The sequence below is a fragment of the Moschus berezovskii genome, chromosome 3 (assembly GCF_049115385.1).
Source record: "Moschus berezovskii isolate FMDL1 chromosome 3, NW_MosBer_1.0, whole genome shotgun sequence".
Classification (NCBI taxonomy): domain Eukaryota; kingdom Metazoa; phylum Chordata; class Mammalia; order Artiodactyla; family Moschidae; genus Moschus; species Moschus berezovskii.
The window spans coordinates 64141949-64163979 of NC_142462.1; the positions used below are offsets into that span (position 1 = coordinate 64141949).

General features: G+C 35.6%; 1 protein-coding gene across 1 annotated transcript in view; it reads left to right on the forward strand.

The window, feature by feature from the left end:
• SAMTOR (S-adenosylmethionine sensor upstream of mTORC1) overlaps positions 1-22031 on the forward strand; it is an 81480-nt gene extending 59449 nt beyond the window's left edge. Inside the window, exons 4-5 of the mRNA XM_055420845.2 lie at positions 10284-10398; positions 18796-22031. Of these exons, the coding sequence (XP_055276820.1) occupies positions 10284-10398; positions 18796-19425 (745 nt within the window). The 3' untranslated portion in view covers positions 19426-22031. The remainder of the gene's footprint in view (positions 1-10283; positions 10399-18795) is intronic.

The following is a 22031-nucleotide window of genomic DNA, read 5'->3' on the forward strand; positions in this document are numbered from 1 at the left end:
GTTTTCTGGAAAGAAAGAGGAGTCAGAAAAGTATCTCCTTGATACCTTTTCTGTTCCCATGAAGACCAACTGTGCTTCTTAAAGTTGAATTCTGTGAGGTATCTTTTCATATTTAAGATAAATTTGCCTTTTACTTAAGATAGTTTAAGTGGTGTTCTGTTCCTTGCCACTAAACTATACCAGACCAAGACAGTGATTCTATAAAACCTTGTCTTCATCATCACTACCTATACATGAAAACTCAGATAATCCAAGCAGAGTCTGTGAACCACCCTGAATAATAACAAAGTGTGACTTGTGTATCATATATGTATTTTTTTCTAGGGGGAAATGGCTATAAATTTCATCAGATACTCAAAGAAGTATATTACCCAAAAAATTAAGAACGACTGGTAGAGAGTCTCAAGCAGAGGTTCCTAAGTGACAAGGGTCCCTTTCCATTCTACCTCCAGTGAAAGACTTTGGTTCATTAGAATTGTATAAGTGCCCCTTAGAGCTTTGCTGCTGTTAGATGTCCATTAACAATGTGACAGAATAGATTTTCATGAAATCTATTTTAGACCTCGGGAGAATTCACTCGGTAGTAATTAAGTCTTAGTTTTTGTTTATTTGATTATTTTCAGGATATTGATATAGACACATTTCAAATAAGTAGGAGGGTAATATTCTATCAAGAACTGATCTAGAATTTTAGAATGGCCTTTCATTTTACATATGAGGAAACAGACACAAAATGGGTAAGTAAAATTTCTAAGGTCACTTGGTAGTAAAGCACCAGTAAAAATAGAGTTCTATTGATTATCTCTCTCCAGAGCCTTTTTTTTTAAACTGTACCAAACTTTTGGTAATTATTCCTTTTTTACTCCTTGTCCTCGTGTATAGTGTGTAGTTAACTCATTTAATCTTTATACAACACTATGAAGGTGGTGCTATTTTATCAATTTATAGAGATATTTTTCTGCTTCTTTAAAAAAATCTAAGATTTTTAACACACCTTCTCAATAACAGAGAGCAAGCATTCACAGTAGAATATTTGAACAACATGGTTAACAACCTAACAGCCATATGTAGAATAGTGTACCCCAAAACTACAAAATAATTCATTACAACTATACTGTACAGGTAACATTTACCAAAAATGTTATTTAAAAATTATAGTAAATATTTTAAATGTTATTAATTTATAAAAATTTATAAGGCAAATGTCAAGGGTTGAAGGCAAATGTCAAAGACTCAAAGGGTTGAATTATAAAGACAGTGCTATTAAGCAAGAAATTGGTACCAAATGGGAATTAGAAAGTACCTAAAGGTTTAGAAATTAGTAAATAACCTTCCCCAAAAAACCCATGAGCTGAAAAATTATAATAAAAAGTAGAAAATAGTTTCAACTAAATAATATTTTTTGTGAAGAATTTTTTGTCAAAAAATGTCACAAAAATGCTTTTTATTAAAACTTTTGGGTATAGCTATAGCATTACTTAAAGAAAAATTTATAGCTTAAATGCATATAGTATAAAGAAAAATTGAAAACAAATGAATTAAGAGTCTATCTCAAGAAGTTAAAGATGGGCTTCCCTGGTGGCTCAGTGGTAAAGAATCCTCCTGCCAGTGCAGGAGACACGGGTCCGATCCCTGGTCTGGGAAGATCCCACATGCCACAGAGTAACTAAACTCATGAGCCACAACTATTGAGCCTGTGCTCTATACCCCAAGAGCTACAACTACTCACGCGCGCACAACCTAGAGTCCACACTCTGCAGCAGGAGAAACCACCACAGTGAGAATCCTGCACGCTACAACTAGAGAGGAGCCCTTGTTCACTGCAACTAGAGAAAAACCTGCAAAGCAGTGAAGATCCAGCACAGCCAAAAGTGAATAAATAAATGAAATTATTTTTAAAGAGTTGAAAAAGTCAAAGATAACTCAGCAAATAAGCTCTTTCCCCACCAAAAAAGTGAAAAAAGTAAACAGCAGGAAGGTAGAAAAAGTCAACAAATATAAAAGCTGGAGTTTTATAATGACCATTAAAATTGGAAATCTCTGGGTGAGGTACGTCCCAAAAAACAGAAGTCACAGATAACCAGTTTCAATATTAAAAAGGGTGACTATAGCAATATATGCTGAAGACATTTAAAAGATAGTAGAAGGATACTGAATAACTTTGTGGATGTTAATAATTTAAAGAAATTAAGTTAGTGGTTAAAAATCTTTTCATAAATAAGACTCTAGGCCTAAATGGCTTTACCAGCAAGTTCTAATAAGCATTAAAGGGAAAATGAAGTCTGTTCTTCCACATACTCTTAAAAATAGAATGAGAAGAATTCTCCTGCACTCACCTTAAGAGACTAGCATAACCTTGACATGAAAACTCTGTGGACAGTACAAGAGTGGAAAATTATAGTCTGGTCTCACTTTTGAATGTAGATATAAATATATATGTGTATGTGTGGGTACACACTGTTTATCTTCATTATTCAAAAATTCCATATCTGCACATTCACCTAATCAGTAAAATTTAATTCCAAGATCAGTACCCTTGGTATTTTCAGTCTCATTTGTGGACATGCTCAGCGTGGCGAAAAATTTAAGTCATCTGACATACACCTTCCTAGCCGAAGTTGAGCAAGGCAAGCTCTTCCTTATTGTTTAGTTCTCAAGTATAAAAATGTCTCTTTTTCAGTCTATTTAGAGTACATTTTTTTGCGCTTTTTATTGATTTTACTTTTTAAATGACCACTAAGCATAATGTTTAAGTTCTATCAAGTGTATCTAAAAACAAGAAGGCTGTATTATGCCTTACAGAGAAAGTACTATATTAGATATTCCTCCTTTAGGTGTGAGTTATAATGGTGTTGGTTGTGAGTTCAGTGTTCATGCATTGTAATATATATTAAATAAGGTACTTTTAAATAGAAATACACATAAATCCAAGTTATATGTTGATCTGATAATTAAAGTATTGTAATCAGAGGCCTGGGCTTCCCTGGTGGCTCAGAGGTTAAAGTGTCTGCCTCCAATGCGGGAGACCTGGGTTCGATCCCTGGGTCGGAAAGATCCCCTGGAGAAAGAAACGGTAACCCACTCCAGTATTCTTGCCTGGAGAATCCCATGGACGGAGAAGCCTGGTAGGCTACAGTCCACGGGGTTGCAAAGAGTCGGACACGACTGAGCGACGGAACAGAACAGACGGAATCAGAGGCCTAATTTTCTGTTTCCTTTAGGAGCATGGTTCAGTGATTGTGATGACTTTATAGACCAGAACCACCACAGATAGAACCAGCTATGTATACCTATATAAAACAAATCCTTTAATGTATAAAAAGAATAATTTATCAAAACCAAATCAGATTATTCCCAATAATGCAGGCTTGATTTAACACTACAGAATTGAGTGTACTGTATCACATAAACAAATTAAAGTCATAACTCAGTAGCTGAGTAAAGTGCATTCCATAAAATCCAACATAGATTTCTGTGAAAATTTTTTTTACAAAAGGAACTAGCAAAGTATAAGAGGAGCTGCTTCAGCGTTATCAGTTCAGTTCAGTCGCTCAGTCGTGTCCGACTCTTTGCGACCCCATGAATCACAGCACGCCAGGCCTCCCTGTCCATCACCAACTCCTGGAGTTCACCAAAACTCATGTCCATCGAGTCGGTGATGCCATCCATCCATCTCATTCTCTGTTGTCCCCTTCTCCTCCTGCCCCCAATCCCTCCCAGCATCAGAGTCTTTTCCAGTGAGTCAACTCGTCACATGAGGTGGCCAAAGTATTGGAGTTTCAGCTTTAGCATCAGTCCTTCCAATGAACATCCAGGACTGATCTCCTTTAGAATGGACTGGTTGGATCTCCTTGCAGTCCAAGAGACTCTCAGGAGTCTTCTCCAACACCACAGTTCAAAAGCATCCATTCTTCGGTGATCAGCTTTCTTCATAGTCCAGCTCTCACATCCATACATGACCACTGGAAAAACCATAGCCTTGACTAGACAGCCCTTTGTTGGCAAAGTAATGTCTCTGCTTTTTAATATGCTATCTAGGTTTCTATATAAAACCTGCAGCAGTCATTGTGTTTAATAGTGAATTATATATTAATGGGGAACATTACACTTAATGTCTCTCCTGAGACTGAAAACAAAATAGTAACTGCTTATATTAGTCCTGTTTAGTACTGTATTAGAAGCCTGAAGTTTGAGCAAACTCTGGGAGATAGTGAAGGATGGGGAAGCCTGGAGTACTCTAGTCCATGGGGTCGCAAAGAGTCAGACATGACTTAGCAGCTGAACAACAACAGAAGTCCTGGGAAAAGCAGTGAGGCAAAAAATAGATGGATGGATGGGTGGATAGATAGACAAGAAATAAGAAATGTTTTTCACAGGTTTCATATGACTATGTACCTAGACTAGAATACTCAAAATAATATACAGATTAGCAGTTGAGATAACAGAAACTTAGTCAAGATGATGGATACAAATCATTATACACAATGAGTTGCATTTCTGTAACCAACAATGAAAAATTAAATTTTTTAAAAATAAGGTTTATCCATAGGGGGAAAGCAGTAATAGCATCAAAAAATGATGCTAACAAGAAATTTCTTGAGCTAACAAGAAATATGCTGCTGCTGCTGCTGCTGCTAAGTCACTTCAGTCGTGTCCGACTCTGTGTGATCCCACAGACGGAAGCCCACCAGGCTCCCCCGTCCCTGGGATTCTCCAGGCAAGAACACTGGAGTGGGTTGCCATTTCCTTCTCCAAACAACAAGAAATATAAATCCAATAAAATATACATGGGATCTTTAAGAGGAATTGTTAAAGCTATTTGGAGAAAATGAAAGAAACCTAAGTAGATGGAGAATAATAGCATGTCCATGCATTAGAAGACTTGATATTGTAAAGATGTTAATTCTTCCCAAATGATCTTTAGATCAGTGCCATTCTCATCAAAATCACAATGGGATGTGTTGTGTAAAAGGTACTACAACACAGCAATGAATCTGAATTAAATTACAGAAACACAGATGACCTTCACAAATTTATATTAAGTGAAAGAAGAAAGTCACAAAAGCAAATGTGTAGTGTGAAACTGTATTACTCAGAAAACATTCATGGTGGGAAGACTATAAAAAGAAACCAAGGGAATGTTTATCACTAAAATCAGGACAGTGGCTGCCTTTACAGAATGGGTAGGGGATGTTGTCAGGTAGGATTGTGTTTCTAGGATGCAGAGTGTTATTTCTTGACCTGGGTAGTATTTATTTGGATGTTCTGTTCACTGTGTGATTAGTGTTTAAACTGTAAATATATGTTTGATGTAAAAAAAAATTGCAGAGCTAAACCAAAGAAATTTGAAATGGATTAAGTGTATTACTGAGAGCAACAACCTCAGATATGCAGTTGATACCATGCTAATGGCAGGAAGTGAAGAGCCACTAAAGAGCCTCTAGATAGGGTGAAAGAGGAGAGTGAAAAAGCTGGCTTAAAACTCAACATTCAAAAAACTTAAGAACATGACATCTGGTCCCATTACTGCATGGCAAATAGAAGAGGAAAAAATAGAAGCAGTGACAGCTTTTTTTTTTTCCTTCGGCTCCAAAATCACTGCAAAAGATGACTGTAGCCATGAAATTAAAAGACACTTGCTCTTTGGAAGGAAAGCTTTGATAAACCTAGACAACATATTAAAAAGCAAAGACATCACTTTGCCAACAAAGATCTGTACAGTCAAAGCTATGGTTTTTTCCAGTAGTCAGGTACAGATTTGAGAGTTGGACCATAAAAAAGACTGAGCACTGAAGAACTGATGCTTTCAAATTGTGGTGTTGGAGAAGACTCTTGAGAGTCCCTTGGACAGCATGGAGTTCAAACCAGTCAGTGCTAAAGGAAATCAACCCTGAATATTCACTGGAAGGACTGATGCTGAAGCTGAAGCTCCAATACTTGGGCCACCTGATGTGAAGAGACAACTCATTGGAAAAGACACTGATGGTGGGTAAGATTGAAAGCAAAAGGAGAAAAGGGCAGTAAAGGATGAGATGGTTATATAGCATCGCCAACTCAACGGACATGAATTTGAGCAAATTCTAGGAGATAGTGAAGGACAGGGAAGCCTGGCATGCTGCAGTCCATGGGACTGCAAAGAGTTAGACATGACTTAACAACTGAACAACAATGTTATTAAGTTATTCCATTTTATTAAATTATATTAAAAAGTGTCTCTTTGCAGCTCCATGGATTGTAGCCCCCCAGTCTACTCTTGTCCATGGAATTTTTCAGGCAAGAATTCTGGATTGGGTTGCCATTTCCTTCTCCTGGGGATCTTCCCCATCCAGGGATCAAATCTAGGTATTGAACTCACGTCTCCTGTATCGGCAGGCAGGTCCTTTACCACTAGCACCTTCTATCTGGGAAGAGCCGCTGTGTGGGCAAGAGACAGACTGAAGAACAATTATACCAAAGAAGTTCTTGCATTGCTGTGAAAGTTCTAGGCTCCACAACAGACTTCCCAACCTGGGGATTTGGCAAAAAGACTGAGAATCCCCAAGGAATTTGACTTTGAAGGCCAGTGGGATTTGATTACAGAACTTCCACAGGACTGGGGAAACAGAGACCCTTGGAGGGCACGAACAAAACCTTGTGTGCACCAGGACCCAGGAGAAAGGAGCAGTAACCCCACAAGAGACTGATCCAGACTTGCCTGTGAGTATCCAGGAGTCTCTGGCAGAGACATGGGTTGACCGTGGCCTATCGCAGTGTCAGGGGCACTGACCACTACTGGGAGCCACCAGGGAAACCCCTCTGGTGGCTCAGCTGGTAAAGAAACTGCCTGCAATGCATGAGACCTGGATTTGATCCCTGGTTGGGAAGATCCCCTGAAGAAGGAAAGTCTACCCACTCCAATATTCTGGCCTCAAGAATTCCATGGACTGTATAGTCCATGGGGTTGCAAAGAGTTGGACACAACTGAGTGACTTTCACTTTCATATTTAATGTTGAATCAACTTAAATCATTCAGGATACTCTATTCAGGTAGAAAGTTTATAAGAAGTACCTTTTAAAAGACTACTAGAAATTTTTTTTCTACCAAATTTACTAGATTTATCAGAATAGTGTGAGGCAAATTCTGTTTTTACTGTTTAGGAAGGTCATTAGTGGACAAACCACATAGGATTTTATAATGTAACAGGATATTAATAGCGAACAATATCTACCACTTTTTTGAGCATTTACCATGTACCACATACTAGGTCAAACATTATAAATGCATTATCTCATTTAATCCTGGAAACAACTCTTAAGTGTGACTATCATTGTGCCATGGTTAAGAACAGGAGTTCTGGAATCAGAGAGACTTAAAACTTGATTCACGTATCTCTCTGATTCCAGAACTCCTGTTCTTAACCACAGCCCCATGTAAGGATTAGAATGGCAATCTAGTGATGTATTTAGTATTACTTATATGCAGAGTTCATAATGAGGAACGCTGGGCTGGAAGAAGCACAGGCTGGAATCAAGATTGCCAGGAGAAATATCAATAACCTCACATATGCAGATGACACCACCCTTATGGCAGAAGGTGAAGAGGAACTAAAAAACCTCTTGATGAAAGTGAAAGAGGAGAGTGAAAAGGTTGGCTTGAAGCTCAACATTCAGAAAACGAAGATCATGGCATCTGGTCCCATCACTTCATGGGAAATAGATGGGGAAACAGTGGAAACAGTGTCAGACTTTATTTTTTTAGGCTTCAAAATCACTGCAGATGCTGATTGCAGCCATGAAATTAAAAGATGTTTACTCCTTGGAAGGAAAGTTATGACCAACCGAGATAGCATATAAAAAACAGAGACATTACTTTGCCAACCAAGGTCTGTCTAGTCAAGGCTATGGTTTTTCCCGTGGTCATGTATGGATGTGAGAGTTAGACTGTGAAGAAAGCTGATCGCCGAAGAATTGATGCTTTTGAACTGTGTGCTGGAGAAGACTCTTGAGAGTCCCTTGGACTGCAAGGAGGTCCAACCAGTCCATTCTAAAGGAGATCAATCCTGGGTGTTCATTGGAAGGACTGATGCTGAAGCTGAAACTGCAATACTTTGGCCACCTCATGCGACAAGTTGACTCACTGGAAAAGAGTCTGATGCTAGGAGGGATTGGGGGTGGGAGGAGATGGGGACGACAGAGAATGAGATGGCTGGATGGCATCACCGACTCGATGGACATGAGTTTGAGTGAACTCCGGGAGTTGGTGATGTACAGGGAGGCCTGGCATGCTGTGATTCATGGGGTCGCAAGGAGTCGGACACTACTGAGCGACTAAACTGAACTGAACTGATTGTTACAGGTTCTCATTTAGTCTAACTGGTTATGATTTGAGTATCCATATTTGTTAATTCAGCAGTAAATGTCAACTATATGCCAGGCATTTCTATGATTTCTATCTACTCAGTCTTTTGCTCCATTTGACAGCTTGCAACCGATACCACAGAAGTTCGCTTGTCGCCTTCTTCCTTGGAGCTAGGGTATTGTAATATTTCAAGTATCACTAAATTTAATTCAGCTTTACAGATGATTGTTATACATGTCACTTGGACTACACAGTAATCGACGTCTTGATTTTGCTGTAGTACAGAAAATTACCTCTTGAGCCCAAGGAGCAGCTCTTTTTGCTAAGAGTGCTAATTCTTTTATTTCTTTATACCCTCATAACCCCCTCTTTAGATGAGTTTTTAAATAAAATATTTTACTGACAAAAATATTTTAATTTGTTCATATTGTTTTTACAGTACTATAACCTGCCGTGTCCTGTACCAGACTGATCCTGTATATAGTTTATTTATGATCAGATGGTGATTATGGTCATTTCTATAAAATGTTAGGACATCAGGCTCTTGGTTAAAAACATACTCACATTTATTGCATTCCTTTATGAAAAAAAAATCTTTATATTATTTTGACTTACAGTCCCTTTTCTAGGAGCTTAACTTAGTATAGTTTAACACCTCTCTAATGGATCCTATGGCAGTATACTAGCCAAGATATAAGGAACAGAAGCGGGGCAGATTTTTTTGTGCCCTATAGACTTTAAAGAACCCAAAATTCCATTTATTTACTCAGTTATTTCACTGTATTTCTTTCCTTTATGTTTCCAGTATCTACTCATAATTTTTTTAGAAAAAAATTCTAAATATCAGTGAAAATGCATATGTCTGAAGTTGGTTTTTATTATCACTTTACCATTTGAAAACTAGAACTCTGGGCTTCAGATGAACAAAACTCCACTGTTTTCTTTCATCCTTATTTGCTGCTATGTAGATCCATATTGGGCTTGCCTTGTGGCTCAGCTGGTAAAGAATCCACCTTGCAATGTGGGAGACCTGGGTTCTATCCCTGGGTTGGGAAGATCCCCTGGAAAAGCAAAAGGCTATCCACTCCAGTATTCTGGCCTAGAGAATTCCATGGACTGCCCATGGGGTCATAAAGAGCTGGACACGACTGAGCGACTTTAACTTCACTTCACTTCTTCAGATCCATATTAGCTGCATCCAGATCCATATTAGCTGCATTTGACTAACTTTAATGATCATGTATAGTTTGGTTACCTTCTTCTTTCCTACTACTTTTGTAAATGAGGCATGCTCCTGCACAAAATAAAATTTTTTCATTACTTAAATACTATTCTATAACAGCTTTTCTCTTTGGTCCTTAAGTCATTGACATCATTATATTGGCAACTGAGAATTAATTTGTGAATGGATTCTTTCATCTATAGTTTTCAAAATGCGATCTAGGAATCTGAGAGCCTTCCAGGGTCTCTTTGGGGAGGAAATTATTTTCATAATAATACTAAAATGTCATTTGCCTTTTCTACTTTCAGTCTCTCTTGAATATAGGGTTGAGTTTTCTAGAAATTTCATGGCATGTAATATTACAACAGCTTGAATGAAAAGCAGATAAAGAGAATCCATTCGTCTTCTATTAAGCCAGACATTAAAGAGACTTGAAAAAATGTAAAACAATAACTCACTTTTACTACCTTTCTAATTTAGATTTTCATTATGAATTAATGTTTTTAAACCACTGAGTTTTAGTTTCAAACATGGTATTATTGGTAGATATAACTTGGATAAATGAAAGAGTTCTTCAAGGCCCTCAGTAATTTTTAAACATGTAAAGGGATCCTGAGACCAAAAATCAATAGTCTATATATCTTTTTTATTCTCAAACGTTTGAATTTTTCTTATATTTTATTTCATATTATAAAAGGCATACTGAAAATAATCTATTTTTAGGTTGCTACAAACCTCAGGAAAGATCAGATTACTTGACGTTGGCAGCTGCTTTAACCCATTTCTGAAGTTTGAAGAATTTCTTACTGTTGGCATAGACATTGTACCTGCTGTAGAGGTATGCATAGTTCTGTTTGTTTTGTTCTGAGACTTGAATGTTTTACATGTATATATACAAAGGAAAGCACTATCTTTACATTCCTGAAATAGCAAATATATTTCCTGTGTACAAGTTAATAAGAAATTCTTTCTATTCAAAACTAAATGTACAGTCTATGAAAATTTGAGCATTTCTTTAATATTAATTTGACCAATACCATATTTGTCATTTTGTTTCTTGTTTATCATCTGTCATTGGAGTCAACAAATTGTAGTAGGTTGCAAAGTTCCCAGATAGTTGTAATGTTTCAGCTTTTTATTTTTTATTTTGATTTTTTAATGCATCTCTTTTCTGAAATGTACTGTGATGTAGAGCTATTATGGAATAGTAAAGAGCAGGGTCTTGGAGACTGCCAAATTTGTACTTAGTAGATAAAACTACTTTAACTTTACAAAGAATGTTTCCTCTGCTTTTAAAATTAGATTTATTTCCCTCAGAGACATAAATTCATAACTTCTGCAGTTTTAACTTTTGATATGGCACCAGGCACAAAAATTTTTTTTTACTAATTTTTATTGCTATGAAGAGATTATGTGTTAACAGTATAAACTCCTAGGGTCAGAGATTTTTTAATCCCCACCGTTATGCTCCCAGGATCTAGAAGAGTGCCTGGCTTATTAAGTACTCAATAAGTACTCTAATAAGAGAAAGAAATATTACTTTCAACCTCACTTTGACTGTCTGAGCCTCAGTTCTCTCATCTGTTCAGTGAGATTTGTAATGGACCATACCTATAAGATTGTCACGTTTACTTGAGAAAAAGTACTTAAAGCACCTAGCAAAGGGCCTGTTATATAGTAAGTGCTAAAGAAATTTTTGCTGTTATAATTGAAAAATTCCTGCCTGAAGCATCAACTTTTAAATAAATTCATTCTTTAATTTTAATGAGCTTGACATCTTTATGACTAACATTGACAAATAAGAAAATGCTAAAAACCTTTACTATCATCTCTACTTTCTAAAGGTAGACAAATACTTTGCAGAGAATTCCTATGCCATCAGAAGCTATAGTCTTATTTTCTTTTAAATATTTACTTATTTATTTGGCTATGCCAGGTCTTAGTTGTGGCACACAAGATCTAGTTCCCTGGGGCCCCTGTATTGGGAGCACAGAATCTTGGCCACTGGACCACAGAGGAAGTCCCAGAGCTGTAGTTTAAAGTACAGATGGATTTACACATGGATTCTCTCCCCTTCCTTCCTCGAGATACACATTAGAGATATCCTTCAGTGACTGCTAAGACATGATGACCATTTAATCTAAACCTCAAGCTTAAATATTATTCTTAAAATATTAAATTGTTTATAGGTAGGGCTATAAATTTTGAACTGTAAAGCTATTAAGGAAGACAGAAGAACATAAGTTTAGTAGTAGAATCAGACTTTTATAGTTCCAGAACTAATTTTAAAACAAAAGGAAGAAACTTATACTTCCAAGCAAGATGCAGTGACAGGTACAAGTCTGATCCTCTTTCCTCCTGCCTGCAGCAACTAAAATGTTGACAAAATATTCAGAATAATATATAAGAGACTATACATCAGGTAATGAAGGACAGTGATCCCTAAGAGATGGAAAAACAAATGAGGCATACAGTTTTACCAGCAGATAGCCTTCAGAGAGTTTCCAGTATGTGGCACAAACAGGGGATCCCAAGCAGAGCACAGCTGATAACTCTGAATTATGGAGGCAGAGGTGAAAGGCCTGGGATATCAAGACAGCTAGGGTTCATGGACAAAATACCAAAGATGTGAGAGCTGCACAAAGAGAAAATTCCAGAGGTCTGCAAAGAATCCTTCTTGAGTACTCAACTGAGTACTTACCAGTACATTTCTGTGAGAAAACTATGTGAACCTGGAGGGAGTACCACTTCAAAGGTCTAAGGGTTATATTGTCTGGTGCACTCACACAAGCTGGAAAGTAGTACCTGTTCCCACTAGCCACACTGAAAACCTCAAGAATCACAGTGCATTGGGTAGAGTAGACAAAACCGCCTTACCTCAGTGGTGGTGGTGGTTTAGTTGCTAAGTTGTGTCCGACTCTTGTGATCCCATGGAATCCCTGTCCATGGGATTCTCCAGGCAAGAATACTGGAGTGGGTTGCCATTTCCTTCTCCAGGGGGTCTTCCTGACCCAGGAATCGAACCCAGGTCTCCTGCATTGCAGGCAGATTCTTTACCAACTGAGCTACAAGGAAAGCCTAGTAGTGGAGAATAATTGATAATTGCCTCGGTAGTGAAGAATAATTAACCTTCGACTGAAGACTACTCTAGTCCCACGAAAAAAATCTGGAAACAAGAACCAAAAAAGTCAAACTGTCTCCAGATAATTTAATATTAATACATCCCAGAACAAAGTTAGAATATTTACAGCAGTACAGAGTAATCCAGTACACAGCAAAGTAAAATTCACCATACCTGACATCCAATAAAAAAGCAATCAGCCAAGTAAAGAAGCAAGAACGTAGGACCCACAATGAGATCAGTCTTCCAACAGAAACAACTGTGAACTGCCACAAATGTTAAAATTAGGAAACAATGACATTAAGATGGGAACGTTACAACTATATTCTATATGTTTAAAAAGTAGAGCCATGAGAGATAATTAAAAATAGCCAAATATAACTTCTGAAGATGTATACTATGGTGTATGATATGAAACATGTACTAAATGGGATTAATAGTACATTAGATATTACAGAAGTTAAACTGAGGACCTAACAATTGAAACTACCCAAAATTAAACAGACTTTTTTTTTTTTTAATGGAAGAGCATCAGCAAACAGTGAGTCAATTTCAAGTGGCCAAATATAAGCACAATTGGAGTTCCCTCAAAAAGGGGGAGAAGAGAATAAAACAAATAAAATAATGGTCAGAATTCTTCCAAATCTGATAAAAGCTAATAGTAGAGCTGGCCTTGAGCATCCCAGGGGAATGGTTCTGGTACACGCCACCACCACCACAGATGTCAAAATCTGGATGCTCAAGCCCTTAGAGTCAAGTCTTCATATCCCTGGGTTCTATGTCCACAGATACAGAGAACTGGCTGTATATTTCTTAAAAAATAAACCCATGTCTAATTGGACCTGTCGGAGAAGGCAATGGCAGGCCACTCCAGTATTCTTGCCTGGATAATCCCAGGGACGGGGGACCCTGGTGGGCTTCTGTCTGTGGGGTCACACAGAGTCGGACACGACTGAAGTGATGCAGCAGCAGCAGCAATTGGACCTGTGCAGTGAAAACTCATGGTGTTTGTTCAAGAGTCAACTGTAAAATGGAGTTTATATAAAAATGTATGATAACAATAGCACAAGAGGGAAAAAAGGAAGATATACTATATGTATAGTAATAGGTTTTTATACTACATACTAAGTGGTAAGATATTATGTGAAGGTAAAAGATGTAAGATATTGTGATAGGTAAAAGATGTAGACTATAAATTCTAAAGCAACTAGTAAAATAAAGAGTTACAGCTAATAAATTAGCAAAGGAGATAAAATAGGATCATAAAGAAATTTCTTTAATCCAAAAGATGGCATATAGAGAAGAAAGGAAACAATGAACAGACGGGAAACATAGAAAATAAATAGCAAGATTATACCTTTAAACTTAAAGTTTACCAGTAATCACATTAAATAGACATGGTTTAAATACCCAATTAAAAGGTAGAAATTGTCAGACTGGATAAAAAAACAGGACTCAAATATATGTTGCCTATAGGAAATTCACTTCAATTATATACACACAAGTAGGATGGCCAAAATACTTAGAATGGCACTATTAAAATCAGACAAAGTAGATGTTAGAGTAAAATATATCACTAGCAATAAAGATGCTTATTTCATCATGATAAAAAGATCAGTTCATCAAGAGTACAAAACAATGTTCAACATTTATGCATCTAATTAAAGCTTCAAAATATGTAAGCCAAAATCTGATAAAATAGCAATTACAGACATTTATAAAATTATAGTTGAAGATTTAATCAACTTTCTCTCAATAACTGATGGAATAATTAGAATATCAGTGAAAGAAGAACTCACCAATAAAATTAGATATTTTGGAATGAAGATAAATAAAAACATAAGCTATCAGAAACATAGGTATGCATAGTGTACTTAGACTCCCCTGGCAGTCCAGCAGATAAGACTCCATGATTCCAGTCCAGGGTGAGTGGGTTCAATCCCTGGTCAGAGAACTGACCCCACGTGCCATGTGGTACAGCCAAAAAATAAATTTAAAAATAAAGTAATACTGTACTTAAAGGAAATTATATAATACTAAACACCTTTATTATAAAATAAGAAAGGTCTCAATGAGATCAGTTTTCAACTAGAAAAAACAAAAAAGCCCATACTAAATCCAAAATAGAAGAAAGAAAATAATAAGATTATAGCAGAAATCAATGAAATAAAAAACTTTCAGAAATATAGTAGGGAAAAAATTGAAAGCAAATGCTACTTGAGAAGAACAATAAAATTGATTAAATCACTAAGTGTACCAATTAGGAAATAAAGAGAAACATGTGGCATCTTACATATTTTACTAATATTAAAAGAAAGGATAATAAATACTGCAAAAAAAAATTATGCCAATAAATTCCACAATTAAATGGACAAATTCATTGGAAGACATATACTACCGGAGCTTACTCATGAAGAAATAGATAACCTTAATAGTTCACAATGTATTAAATAAATTTTAATTGGCAGTTAAAAACTTCCCCATAAAGAAGATTCCAGGCTCAAATGACTTCACTTCCCAACGTATTGTATGAGGCCATTACCCCAATACCAAAACCAGAGACATTACAGAACAACAAAAACCTATAGGTCATATCCATCATGAACATAAACACAAAAGTTCTCCACAAAATTTTAGCATATTGAACCCAACAATATTTCAAAAAGGATAATACATTATGGCAAAGTTAGACATATTCCACACGTGTAAGACTGGTTTAATGTTTAAAAAATCTCTAACGTTAATCTATACAAAATCTACTTAAAATGGATTAAAGACCTAAATATAAGACCAGGTATTATAAAACTCCTAGAGAAAAACATAGGCAGCACATTCTGTGACATAAATCACAACAATATTTTTTTAATCCATCTCCTAGAATAATGGAAATAGAAACAAAAGTAAACAAATGGGAGCTAATTAAGCTTAAAAGCTTCTGCACAGCGAAGGAAACCATAAATGAAACAAAAGAGAACCTACTGACTGGGAGAAAATGTTTGGAAACAATTCTACTGTTAAGGGATTAATTTCCAGAATACACAAACAGTTCATGCAACTTTATATATATATTTTAAAACCCAATCAGAAAATAAGCAGAAGACTTAAATAGACATTGTTCCAAAGAAGACATACTGATGGCCAACAGGCACATGAAAAGATGCTCAGTATCACTAATTATTAGAGAAATGCAAATCAAAACTACAATGAGGTATCACCTCCCACCAGTCAGAATGGCCATTATTAAAAAATCTACAAGAAATACATGCTGGAGAGGGTGTGAATGAAAGGAAACCCACCTACTCTGTTGGAGGTTCCTTAAAAAATTAAGACTAGAGTTACCATATGATCCTGCAATCCCACTCTTGGGCATGTATTTGGAGAAAACTCCAATTAGAAAACATACATCCACCCCAATGTTCATAACAGTATTATTTACAATTGCAAAGATATGGAAGCAATCTAAGTGTCCATTATCAAGATGAATGGATAAAGAAGATGTGGTATATATGCACAATGGGAATATTTCTTAGCCATAACAAAGAATGAAATAATGCCATTTGTAGCAACATGGATGGACCTAGATATTATCAGATTAAGTGAAGCAGTGAGACAGAGAAAGACAAATATTATGTTATCACTTATATATAGAATCTAAAAGATAAATGAATGTATACGGTAAAACAGACAAACTCACAGATATAGAAAACACATTTGTGGTTACCAGTGGGGAAGAGGGAAGGGAACAAGGGCAAGATAGGAGTATATGATGAAGAAATATAAACTACTATATATAAAATTGATAAGCAACAAGACTATATTATACAACATTCTGGAATATAACTATTATTTTGTAATAACTTTTAATGGGTTATAATCTATAAAAATATTGAATCACTATGCTAAACACCTGAAACTATTAATAATAAAATATTGTAAATCAACAATAAAAAAAGAAAAAGACATCATTAAGAGAATGAAAAGACGTAATCTGAGAGAAATATTTTCAAGCAATATATCTGATTAAGAACTTGGATCTATAATAAAGAACTCTCAAAATTCAATAAGAAAATAGGTTTTTAACAACCCAGTTGTTTTTCAACATGCAAAAAGTTGAACAGATACTTCACCAAAGAAGATACCCAGGTAAACATCACTACTTATTAGGAAAAGCCAAATTGAAACCTCAGTATACTACTACACACCTATGACTATGATTAAAATTTAAAAGGCTGGCCATTCCAAGTGTTGAGGAGGAGGTGGAGAAACTGGAACTCCCATAAACTCCTGGTAGAAATGTAAAATTCAGTGTAAGCACTTTTGAAAATAGTTTTGGAGTTTCTTTAAAAGTTAAACATGCACATGCTATATGATCCAGCCACCACTTTGCTCGATATTTGCCAGGACAATTGAAACATGTCCATTCAAAGACAAAACATGTCTGTTCAAAGACAGGAATGCTCATAGCAGCTCTAGTTGTTACTGCCAAAAATTAGAAACACCCAAGTTATCTATGAAAGGTATATGGAAAAACAAACCATGGTATATCTTTTATATAGTATCATACCTCAGCTATTAAAAAGGAATAAACTATCAATACATGCAAAAAAAACCAGAATGAATCTCAAAATAATTGTGCTGTATGAAGGAAGCCAGGCAAAATAAGAGTACATTATTCTATATTATTCCATTTATGTTAAATTCTAGAAAATACGCACTTGATCTATAGTGATAGAAATCACATGAGTGATTGCCTAGTGACGGGAAAGAACAGGGAGGATAAAAGGAAAGGCTATGAAAGGGGCACAAGAAAACTTTAGGGAATGTTGGATCTGTTCTTAATTTAATTACAGTAATGGTTTCAAAAGTGTATAAACATTCCGTTCCGTTCCGTTCAGTCGCTCAGTCGTGTCCGACTCTTTGCGACCCCGTGGACTGTAGCCTACCAGGCTTCTCCGTCCATGGGATTCTCCAGGCAAGAATATTAAAACTTATTAAAAACGTACACTTTAAGTGTGTGTCATTTATTACTTTAGGTTGTACGTCAATTATACTTCAATAAAGCTATCCCTGTCTCCCCTCCAAAAGGAATAGAAGAAACAATTCTTTTCCATATAACAGAACTTTATGTATTGCTTTTCTTGATAGTCCAGATGCTAATGTGACCAGCTTGTCTACACACTAATGAGGGACTAAGGTATTAGCTCATATCTTTGATAATTATTGTTTTATATAAGGATAGCTACTTTTATCTAATTTTAAAGCTGCTTTCTTATTCTGGATTATTTTCATACAATTTTAATATTCAGCAAATGATGCAGTGCTGTTTCTTTACTTGTAGTGTACCTCATGGTCACTTGACTCAGTTAATTAAATTTATTATGTAGTTTATTTCAATAGATATATTATTAAAACTACTTTTGAGATGGTTCAAGTTAAGGATTGAAAAGATGCTTTACAGTCTTTAAAAAGATTTGGTATTTTGCTTTTTTACGAATTTATAAATCCACTTTCATTGTCCTCTGACTTCTTTGGTTCATCTTCATTTCATAGTATTTCTTGTTTAAAGTTATTTTTATACTAGCCTGTTTTAGGTATCTATAAATGTTTAAGTGAATATAAGTATGACTAAGTGTAGAAATAAATCATCCCTGTAAGTTCTTACCCAAGTTAAATTTCAAACAAAGCCTTAATATTTTAAAATATATATATTTTAAAAGTATTTTTAACTGTTTCTCAGAAATATATTTTTTTAAATGATGACTAGAAGAAGGAAATGGCAACCCACTCCAGTGTTCTTGCCTGGAGAATCCCAGGGACGGGGGAGCCTGGTGGGCTGCCGTCAGTGGGGTCACACAGAGTTGGACACGACTGAAGTGACTTAGCAGCAGCAACAGCAGCAGCAGAAATTCTCTAGGCTTAATTACCCTGAGATATTTCTGAGTAAAAGTTTTGGTTGAATAAGTCTGTGTAAGTGGAATAATTTAGAAGTGAAAGGTACATACATAAAGCTTGAATTATGTAGAAATGCTGTGAAATAGTTTGGTTTAAAATTTGTGTAGTTCGATGGAAGTAATCTTAAAATTCTCAGTATGCCTTGTTTTTTCCTTTTTGCAGAGTGTATATAAATGTGACTTCTTGAACTTGCAGCTTCAGCAACCACTCCAGCTTGCACAAGATGCTATAGATGCCTTTTTGAAACAGCTGAAAAACCCTATTGATTCTCTTCCTGGAGAACTTTTCCATGTGGTTGTTTTCTCTCTTCTTCTTTCTTATTTTCCATCACCTTACCAGCGATGGATTTGCTGCAAGAAAGCCCATGAACTGTTAGTGTTAAATGGTTTATTGCTTATCATCACACCTGATTCCTCCCATCAGAACCGTCATGCTATGATGATGAAAAGCTGGAAGATTGCTATAGAGTCCCTGGGCTTTAAACGTTTCAAGTATTCAAAATTTTCACATATGCATCTGATGGCATTTAGAAAAACCTCCCTAAAAACCACAAGTGACTTGGTTAGTAGGAACTACCCAGGGATGTTATATATTCCTCAAGATTTCAACAGTATAGAAGATGAGGAATATTCTAACCCTTCCTGCTACGTTCGATCAGATATAGAAGATGAACAACTAGCATATGGTTTCACAGAGCTCCCTGATGCTCCATATGACTCAGATTCTGGAGAAAGTCAAGCCAGCTCTATTCCTTTCTATGAGCTAGAAGACCCCATATTACTTTTAAGTTAATATAAAAGCAAAAGACCCTTTCAATCCAGATTCCTAAACGTAATTGCTTACACTAATCAGAAATACTAACATGAACTCAGTACTTAAAACCTGGTTTGCATAGAAGAAATGCAAAGGTTTACAGAGTTTGCTATTTTTTTCTACTTCTGGATTTTAAAATTTATTCTTATAGAGAAAGCTTAATGTTTCATGCAGAGTGACTCCTGTCCTAGCAGAAACCACTGTTACTTAGCATTTAGCACTAAGATATTATAGAAAGGTACCTTTTTCTCTTTAGTGCTATTGTGAAAAATGAAGCATAATTTGCTATGTATTTTTATTTTCATCTTCTCAGTGTTGACTTTAAACCATTGCAATGAGAAACTAAAACATGTATGTAGAAAGCTGTAGATTGCACTTTGATGACTCACAAGTTAAATGTGACAGAGATAGATTGGTTTAGTAGTTTTGTGATGCACTTATCTTAATCTTTTTTTCTAACTAAATTGTTACCTGTTATAGAAAGCCATTTTGGCTCAGTTTTGTCTGATGATTCAACATTCCCTAGACCTTTTGGAATTGATGATGATTCTTTTTCTTTCTTGCTCATTTGGCAACATCAGACATTGGGGATCTATTTCCCCCAACGTACATATTCTAATTTGATTAGCACAGTACAGTAAACACCATTGCCAAAATAGAGTTTCCATATCCTTCTTGTTGATTTGGGCATTGGTGGTGAGTATATTTAACTGTGAGAATTCACTTTTACTTTTTTAAATTTAGGTTTCATTACAAAATTTTCTATTTAAGCAAGGAACAATATAATACTCGATACTGACCTAACACACCTTTGTGAAAGGGTTTGCACTTGTAAGAGAGCTTATGTTCTACCTAGACCAACCTTAATAGGGTCCTCACCTTTCCGTTAAGGGGGTGCTGCACTACAAGTCTGGAAACTATAAAGAAAAATTTTAAATTAACCCTCTGCTGGTAATCTCATAAAATGGTTTTGACCTTTCGGTATTCTAGTTTCTATCTAAAGCCCTAGCAGAAATTTGTCTTTGAATATATAAACATTAGTTGGCTGTGGGAATTTTCCCTTTCCACATTGATAAATGCCTTTCTGTGTTTCTGAATCAGAAGCAAATGATTAAGGAGAAATATATGTCCAACAAGACAAGATCAGTTTAAATGTTTAAATGGCTAAGAACATTTAGTCCACATTGTCTTGTCAGCCAGCAATTGTCATGTAAACTATCATTTTTAAGAGTGCCACTGTGTGGATTTTTTTTTCAAGTGGTTATTACATTAAAATTACCTCATACTGAGGTTTTTGCACTGAAATATCACAGTTTCAGATTTCATGGTTAATGTTGTGTGTGTGTATTTTTAAAGGAAACCTGCATTTTCAATAGTTGATCCTAAATTCATAAACTGCACTTCTTTACTCTGGTAAAAGTGTTGTTGTGCTTATTGTGAATTGCTGTAGTTAACTCTGAATGTCAAATGTTATTTAGAAATACAAAATTTACCCTGTAAGATATAAATGGCTGAGTGTGTGTACCCAATATTTCAAATTAAATTTCAAATTCTAAATTAATGAAAGCAACAAGATTGTAATTAACCTAAAAGTCAGTTGAGTAAATGCAATAAATATTGGTTGCTCAAATGTGCCAGAAGTAACTTGAAGTTTTGCATTTACTTTCAGTAACTAAGATTACTTAATTATAAAGAAAAATTAGGACTTTCTTTCCAGTTAAGCACTACAGGTCAAATCTTGTAGCTCACCCAAAAGGAGGAGGAAAAAAAAAAAAGTACTGTGTTCAGGGTAACATAGAAATGTGTCTTGGTAGTACCCCCTTTAGTATAGAGTCATTTCTGTGATTGGGCTAAATGCCATCTTAAGGGCAAAGAAAACAACATACGAAACAAAAGTGCTTTGAAAGTAAATGAAAACCATACTTTTGAGAGGCTGGTATAAGTATTTGACCTTGGATTTAGCCTTTGTGTTACAGCTAAAATGTTGGTGCTATAAAATCTTCTGATTGTTTACAGACGTTGATTCTGCTTATGCTCCAAAGTGTGCATGGTGTATTTTAAATAGTACTTTAAAGAAATATCTCTTTATAAAAACCTATACTCTGATTTAGTATAAGTTTGTTTGGATATATAAATATCATTTGTTACTGTAAATTCATCTTCAAAATTAGGTTGGCGCAGAATTTAAACTAATATGTATTAATATCCATCAAAGCCAATTTAACATATAAATGTTAAAATGTAAGCATTCCTGTGGCTTGGAGCCAGATTCTTTACATAATGACAAGAGAAGTCCATAGAGCCTTCTAATACTGTATGGGTACTCTTGAAAATGATTTCATTTGGATATAAAGTTAAGGGGCCTCCTGTCACATTCACAACAGTATTCTCCAAACAATTTGATGTTTCAAAAACAAATGATCATTTGCTTGGTTTCTTCAGGATTATGACTAGATCAAGTGGTTTATATGGTAGTTGCCAAGTGGTGGGAGGTGGCTTACCTGAAAATGTATGTTTGTGTTTGTTGTATTTTTTCACATTTTGTGAACACAGCACATTTATTAAAAATTTTAAATTTTCTAATA